The sequence below is a fragment of the Lepisma saccharinum genome, chromosome 21, assembly GCF_977018435.1.
Source record: "Lepisma saccharinum chromosome 21, izLepSacc3.1, whole genome shotgun sequence".
Taxonomy (NCBI): Eukaryota; Metazoa; Arthropoda; class Insecta; order Zygentoma; family Lepismatidae; genus Lepisma; species Lepisma saccharinum.
This window is the reverse complement of record NC_139249.1, coordinates 30,040,685-30,049,180: the sequence shown is the minus strand read 5'-3', so window position 1 is coordinate 30,049,180 and position 8,496 is coordinate 30,040,685. Positions and strand designations below refer to the sequence as shown.

Here is an 8,496-nt window from a genome sequence, read left to right as displayed (position 1 = left end):
TGTATCCATGAATATTTCATGTAATCGCTATTATGGTAGGTGATTAGAGACATCTAAGAATAAAACTAATTGAAAACTAAAATTTGAACTGCCAAAATTCCAACAAGAAGATCATCAACACTCATCTCCTCCTGTTACAATAATTGTTAAACTTTACACAAACTGCAGTAGCACTAGACATTTTCTACAACAATAACTTGGATATTAGAATTTTAAAAATCATCAATGAAATCAATCAACATGAAAACATACTACTTTAATAATGAAGTATACTGCAATAGAGAAGCTTTGGTGCTATGTTATGCCGCATACTTCTAATATGTATCCATACATGCAGTATATCAAACCATAAAAGCCATTCCTATACAATAACATCTAATATTGCACACTGGTGGAACAAAATTATAGCATAAACTAATTAACTGTAATACAATTTAACTGCGAAATATAAGAATGTTCATAATAATATATATATGAAGTCATTGTATTTCCAAGTAGCAAGACTGTATGTTGCATTAACATTACATGTAAATTTTAACCAGTGTTCAATATGTGAAATTACAGGAAGAAAAATGCATCATATCTGACATTCATAATTGAATCTTGTTTCATATTTTGAGAATACATGGATATTATAAGTATGGTGTAGTATGAAAAATATGAGCAATAACTATTTGACATAATTTAGAGAATACTCACTGTACCTAATAGTTGCATATCAGTGAGAATCTTGACATAATTGAAAATATATTCACGTAACTCTCCACAGAGTTTGGAATTCATAAAAGGATTCTTTTTTTTAAAATTCAAAGTTTAAGTAATAAAACTTGAAAATCAAGGTATGTTGCGCTTACTTCATGAACACTGTCTGTAATGTATTTCTCCCGCACATCAATTTTCTTCTACCAACACATTTTACAAATATAATTATGCCATATTTATGAAATATAGGTTTTCTTACGTGTAGTGAGAACATACAAACTTCTATTTTTTCCTGATAAATGTTAGTATGATGGGAGATATTAAATTATAAATTGTATATAACATTACATTTGTATCATATGGGGTAGAAGAAAATTCTTTTTTGACTGGAAAAAATCAAGAACACTATTCAACATACTATAGACAGTGCTGTACTTCTTGATAAAATTAACATATTTCTTTCGTAATAATGAAATCCTGTCAAACATAGCTCATTAATAAAAATTATTTCAAAATATGTAATTTGACTTTCATGCAGTACAAAGCTTTTTTCGTTGAGGAACAAATAAATTGTACGTAACGGAATCTAAATGTTTGAACTCAATTTTATACTCATGATTTTTGCACCCACAATACATTTAAACTATTACTGTCATCGAAGAAACGGTACAAACTTTTGTAATACCAAAAAATTCATCTCTGGGATCTAGAAATATCTTCTCTCGGTGTCCGATATGTATACAGCATTTTAAAAATAAATTTTCAATTGTGATATTGAAAAACTCATCGTGACATAAAATATCAATAAACATTTTGGACTCAAATAGAAAAAAATATTTGACATCTACATTACTAACTAAATACTAGGAAACAAAAAAATATAGTTTTAAGAATTAATGAAAATATACTAATTGGTCTTATAGAAATTTTAAGAGAACAAATACACGGAATCACAGTTTTTTAGTATGCTGTGACTCGGCTCTTTCAAAAATTGACCAATGAATGTTCTTTACAATCTTCTCCTCAAATTACCATTACCCTGCCGGAGGGTAGATTTGAGTGCAAGAGTTGCACTAGGAACTTTTTTTCCAAGTTTGGTTTGGAGGGACGGGCAGTAGCTTCTGGTGTGAGCGATATCCCCAGTGGCACCACATTCAGAGCAAGCGTACTGCCTCAGAACTGGGCATATGATGATGCCTGAGGTCGGGTGCTTCAGCTGATGGCTTTGGTACATCGCTTTCGACTCTCCGTTTTTCTTGCAGAACACGCAGCAGATGGATCTTGGAGAAGAGCTGCGTGAAGATCGACCACGCCTCGGAGTTCCACTCGCCGATGGACACAGGGAGGACGTTGACGTCGATGTGAAGTTATCAATCTCTTTTGGTGGCGTGCAAGCGTCGGAGGATTTCTTTGGTGAAGAACTTGGCGTGAGCAAGTCAGGAGTGTCATCCCCGGCGCTGGCGCTCCAGTAACCATTCATGTTTTGATCAAGAATGGCACTGTCCGCCCAAGATGAACTGGGTACGGCTACTGCAAGCGTTTCGTTTCTGCTATCAACCACCGCAGATGCTGTTGCTGAAGGCTCGGTGCTACCAGGCATGCAAGCTCCAGTATCCACAGGATGTTCCTTGACAATGTACCTTTTCTTGAAACCTGTAGAGGGCCCAGGCAGTTCAGGCAATGGTGTATCGACGAAGCATTTTAATTTAGGGATGCTTGTGGATTCCTGAGGGATATCAAGAAGTGTCGGGTGGAGGCTCAATTTGCAGAAGTCGCATGCAAATGATGGAATGTCCAGTGCAGGTGGAGGGGATGAGAATACGTTATCTTGTTTCCCTGCAATAGCTTTGCTTGACTGACCTGCATACCCTTGTTCACTGGCGTAGTTGTCCACGGTAAAGATGTTCATATAAGGAGTGCTGGCATAAAACTTGGATTGTTCATTTGCATTGCTGTTGACGTACATGTTTGTGTTGTGGGCAATTTCAAAAGGAGCTGTGAAGAAGAGAAAAATAAGTGTCCAATAACATCTGAACAACCAAAAGCTAATATAAATATGACACTAGAATTATATAAACTTTCACAGAGAAAAAAGTCTGTTTGGAATAACCAAAAATATAGTTTCCAGTAACCAAAATATTTGTTTAAACAGATAAACAAGTGATTGTTCAAACAGAATCGAAGTATTTTAGTAATCGTGCATAGTAGTTCCTGTACCATTCTTTTTTGCACACATCATTTGTCGTTTGTATTTTACACCAAAAAGTTCCCTTTCTTACTGGATAACCATCGTGCTTGTATTTGTACGTTGGTGGCAGCCGACTAGGTGGCCGAGCGTGTCAAGGGTAGACTCAGGTTCGAGTCCCGTACTTGCGTGTACCCCTTCGTCAATTTCGTTCATTCATAATTCATCCTCGTGACAACCATGGTGTGTTTTGCTCCCCAAATATGCTCTACCCCTCAATATAAACTTCCAGTTAAGAATTATCGTCTACCGACCCCCTTGGCAGGAGTTGTCAGAACAGGGCGCTACGACGTCGGGTTCTAATCCCGGCCTGAGCATGGGTGTTCTTTGTGTCCCTTCATCAATTTCATCATATCATCGCTCATCTTCATCTTCGCCATTTGTCAAAATTTACATCTGTTTTTGGTTGAATAATTTATTATGCATAAAGATAGATAATGATTATAATTTACAGCTGCAAATTTCTCCATTCTTGGAACTTAAAATTACAATGACGATATAGCTTTGGATCACATTTTCTGTAATAAGATAAGCGAGTGCTTATTGCTGATGAGAATAAGAGCGTGGTGGGCAGCCAGCAGAGTGAAAAGGCAATCCACAGCTGCGATGGAAGGAGGGTGCGACATTTATTCATTATTGACTGACTGATTGGTTTAAAATTGGTGCGTGCGTCGGAACATATACCTAGGTAGCCATTTTCCACCCATTAATCCTTTAATCTACACGGAGAAATATCCCCTTACCTAAAATTCTTTTAAAATGTTAAAACAAGAGGTGTAAGAAGTCCCTTGAGATATATTAAAAGTGGAAGGTCATAAAGGGACTTTCACAAGACAAACACAACACATTAAAAAGTGAGAATAATCTAAAAACTTCCTCACAGACAGTGGAAGAAACCAGCTCTTCTCAAAACCCAAAATATTTGGTAAAAGAATGTCATTTCCAAACAGGGATGACTAACAGTTGGGAAGATTAAAAGTCTGCCTGAGGAAAGCAAAATTGGCACAATCGATGAGAATATGTCGAACACTTAAAACGACATTACAGACACGACACATCGGGGGGTCCAGCCCTTGCAGCAAGTGACCACGGGTGAGACGGCTGTGTCCAATTCGCAGCCGACTTAGAACTTCTTCTCGGAGGGACGGACGGGACGGACGGGACCAGGAACGCCATATACCTAGGATTCGCTCAATAACGTGAAGCTTGTTCCCCGTTGCCGCACCTTATTCTTCCTGCCAAGTGTCAAGAAGGCGACAACGATGACACTGAAATGAGCTATTAAACTGTTGAAATGTGTACTCTTCTCAGCTGAATGATTTTGTTATGTGGAATGCACGGTGTAATGTTCTCTCGAAATATACATGTTAGGGCACAAACTTCCACAGCGTATAATGGTCATCAAGACAAAGAACTTTTATTGACTTTTTTTTCTTCGGTTCGTCATTTCGACGATACGAGCCCTACCAAAACTGGACATGATCCTGAATATATAACCACATATCACAGGTTCACCATTGTCACTAACAGATCGACTTTGGAATTCCTGTAAAGAAAGTACAATATATATTACTTATCTATGAATGATCAGGTAATATATTGCGAACGAAGTAACCAAGATTTTACATAAATGTATTTCTTTGTAAACCAAAAACAACAACTCGCCATTAAATTCAAGACGCGTCTGTCGTTTACCCTTTTTTTTTTTTTTTTTTTTTTTGCGCGCTCGACAAATACACACACCCCTCGCACACACGCCCTCGCGTTTCGAAGATATTTCGCGATTTACATTAAGGAATGGCACATTTCTTATAACGGGTGTCCCACTCAATATGAATTTATTTTACTACAACTTTTATTCTTTTATACTTGTAATTGTCTTGAACATAAATACATGGGAAAAACTCAATTTGCTGACCAAGGCAGAAATTTATTTTTTATAAATCATAAACTAAACGTAACGTTTCAACCTTCTAGCAAGGTCTTCTTCAGACTATGTACCAAGTACAAATGAAAATGACGATATATATACACAAAAATACTCCCCTCCAGACTATTAGAAAGTTGTTCTGGAACATTCTAGCAGGTGGCTTTCCCTTGTCAACTTTACTTTCACCTGAAAGTGAATGTGGTTGGACTCTTTATCTCACGCTCTATTTCCTTCATTCTTCTTCCTTCTTCTCTCCTCTTTCTCTGTTGTCCTTTCCACTCTTTCTAACACCTTCTTCCATTCTTTGTTTATCATCAGTCCCCCATTCCAGTTCATTGTGTCTTCACCTTTCTTCTCTATTTCCTTGGCCTCTTTCCATTTTCCCACTAGCATTCTCTTCTCCCTTCCTATCTGCTTAGCCTCATCCCACTCTATGTCATGTCCTGTTTCTCTCGTGTGTTTAAATATCGCATTTCTCTCTCTCTTAAGTCGTACATCATCCCTATGTTGTTTCAACCTGTCTTTCAGTCTCTTTTACGTTTCTCCAATGTACACACTCTGACATTCTTTACATTTCACCTCGTAGATAATCCCTTCCTCTTCCTCTTCTCTGTTTTCCTTTTTCTTGTTTGCATTCTTCGCTATTCTTATGACGCTTTTCCCTCCCTTCCTGTAAGTTTTAATGCCCGCTTTTCTAAGCACTTTGCATATCTTTTCTGTGGTCTTCCCCATACTCCTTATTCCAAACCTTCTCTCTTTTTCTTTCTCTTCCTCTTTTTCTTTTTCTTCCAATTCTCCCCTGCAACTTTTCTTCCTTCTTCTGTTTATGTCCAGTCTATCCTCCTTCCATAGCCATTCTTTTCTAGCTGTTTCCATATGCTATTTATTTTGCCTTCATTTACACATTCTTTTGTGCATATTTTCTTGATTCTGTCCTCCATATTCTTTATAACATTTCTTTTTGTCACCTCACTTACATCACTTCTTTTGTGGCAGAATACCCCTGCTGCACACTTCTTCTGATGCCAAGCGGTTTCAATTTCTTGTCCTCTCTTCCTTTTCATCATTATATCTAGGAAGCTTATCTTGTCTTCTTCTTCTATTTCGAGTTCCAATAATATCCCTTTTTCTTCATCTTGTATTCCTTTGGCAAATATGTCGAGCTGCCTCTTCGTTCCCTTCCATATGCCAAAACAATCGTCCTCATATCTGCAAAACAGAATCATTTTGTCACCTCCTTTTTCTACTACTTTCTTTTCCCATTCATTCATAACCAATTCAGCCAATGCTGGGCTTAGGCTAGAACCTATATTCACTCCTTCACTCATTAACATTATTTTATCACCAATTATACTGTAACCGTTATTCCAAATGGTTTCCAGCGCGTTCACTACCCTTTTACTATCCCATTCTCCTATAATTTCTTTTTCCATCCTCTTTTTAATAATGTCCAAAACGTGTCCCCTCCTGATGCTCGGGAACATACTTTTCACGTCTAAGCTAAACATTGTCGTTTTCATCTCATTCAACTTTAGTCCTTTTATGAGGTCCACTACTTGTTCACTGTTCTTAACTGCTCTGCTTTCTTGCTGTGTTACTAACTCTTCAATAACTTTCTTTAATTTATTTTCCAAGGGTTCCAAAATATTGTTTCTGCAGTCCATTACTGGTCTCAACTTTATCTCCTCTTTGTGTATCTTTGGAAAGCCTTTCAAACTAGGTAGTCTTCCTGTCTCCTTTATGCACTTCTTGAATCCTCTCCTCCTACAGTCTTGTATGACCTTTTCTCTTATAGTTTGTTCTTCTTCTGTTCCACAAATCTCCTCATATCCGTTCTCTTTTAGGTCTTCATACTTCCTCTCGTACCATTCTCTTTCCATCACCACAATTGCTCCTCCTTTATCTGCCTGCACTGTCACCACATCACTTCTTGCCTTGATTTTCTTCATCCCTTCCCTTTCTTTTTGACTCAAATTATCTACTTTTCTTTGTTTTACCATTTCTTTTTTCAGAATGGCTGCTGTTCTTCTTCTAATCTTGTCTCTTTCTGGTTCTTCTTTTATATGGAGCACTGCTTCTTCAATGTCATATATGACTTCTTCATAATCTACATTTCTTTCTTTGACTTTGAAACCTCTTCCTATTTTTTTAAAAAAAAAAGTTTATAAGTTTATGTTTTATAATAAAATAAATTTCTGCCTTGGTCAGCAAATTGAGTTTTTCATATCATGGAAACAAGGCTTAATGGGGTTATAAATACATGGGGTGTGACCATACAAGACTGACAACTTTCACAGTATATAGAGGACATCAAGATGAAAAAATTTCGATGTTGCAAGATGCTGCAAATTGCATTTTCTATCCCACATGATGCAACTCCATTTACAAATATCTTCTTGGTTGCCACCGACATTTATTTTTACTGTCAAATAAGATTCCAAAAGCGAAAAAAAGCGAAACAATATTTTGCCAGCAGAGACACTGCCAGGGTGAAGTTACTTATCTTAGCCGTTCCCTTCAGATAATTAATTTACATGGTTCGCACTAGCCTGAAAGTCCTGGATAATTGGAGAAGTCCGGAAAACCAGGATAAAAGTGAGAAGGTAATTGGAAACAAAGGATTTTTTTAAAAAGCGTTCAAAACCTGGAAAAGTCAGGTGAATTACATGATTTTTGCTTGCTTGCTTGTAACCGAAAACACATTTCGTTTTATCTTCCCAACAATCTTCCTTTTTTTTAATTCCTCCTTTTTATTTTTCATTTATTTTCAAAAATGTTCAACAAACTTGATTCGTTTGATTAACTTGCAAAGTTGAAGTACATCTCTAATTTATTAGCATGTTAAATCATTATACAGTAGTCTGAAAAGTTATATAAAATGCCTGGAAAAGTCAGGAACTTTGATTTTGCAAAATGGGTGAACACTCATCTGTCACCGCACAGACATAATGTTTACAACATTAATACACATGATGTGCCTCTTTAGAGAAAATGTATAAAATCCGCCGTTGGGTCTGCCCCCCACCCCCTCTGGAAAAATCCTGGGTACGGCACTGGCTACATAGTTGCAAACTTTAGCGAGAATTTGCCAAACCTGGCGGATTTTAAGGAGAGGGACAATTTCCCCTAGGTCCTTCTTGTATTACTTCAAATATTGCGATGAATTTGGGGGAAAATTATTGAAAATAAATTGAACTGTTATTCTCACTTTTTCAATTGAAGATGAAGTTACAAGGGAGAGGAGTAAATCTGCATTAAGTACAGAAACATTATTGTGAACACTCGTATGCGAACCGCACGCGACGCCACTGATCATCACTCATATTCATTGATGCAATTAGCCAAAAGTGAGAGGAAGGTGACCCCTCCAGGGAACGCAGCCTTATAGTAGCACTGACCGTGCGGGCGGAGGGGTTTGCGTGCTTTGTTGAGGCTGAGAGCTATGCCAGCGGTAGATTTTCTACCAGCAGGGTCACCCATGCTGGACAGGTCTCAGAAGAGAAGCCAGACTAAGGCGTTCTGCAACGTCCTATCTTACCTATTGTATCCTATCCCAATATTCCTACCTAGTCCCTAGTCGCATCCTCAGGGTTACGAGGGGGATGGAGTGGATTCCTCA

The 8,496-nt window shown here is 37.6% G+C and overlaps 1 protein-coding gene across 1 annotated transcript in view; it reads right to left on the bottom strand.

Annotated features, from left to right (window-relative positions):
- Positions 1-715: 715 nt before the first annotated feature.
- The window catches only part of LOC146003993 (uncharacterized), a 31,177-nt gene continuing 23,396 nt past the window's right edge, over positions 716-8,496 (bottom strand). The window contains exon 2 of the mRNA XM_083142534.1: positions 716-2,697. Within this exon, the coding sequence (XP_082998660.1) occupies positions 1,712-2,697 (986 nt within the window). The 3' untranslated portion in view covers positions 716-1,711. The remainder of the gene's footprint in view (positions 2,698-8,496) is intronic.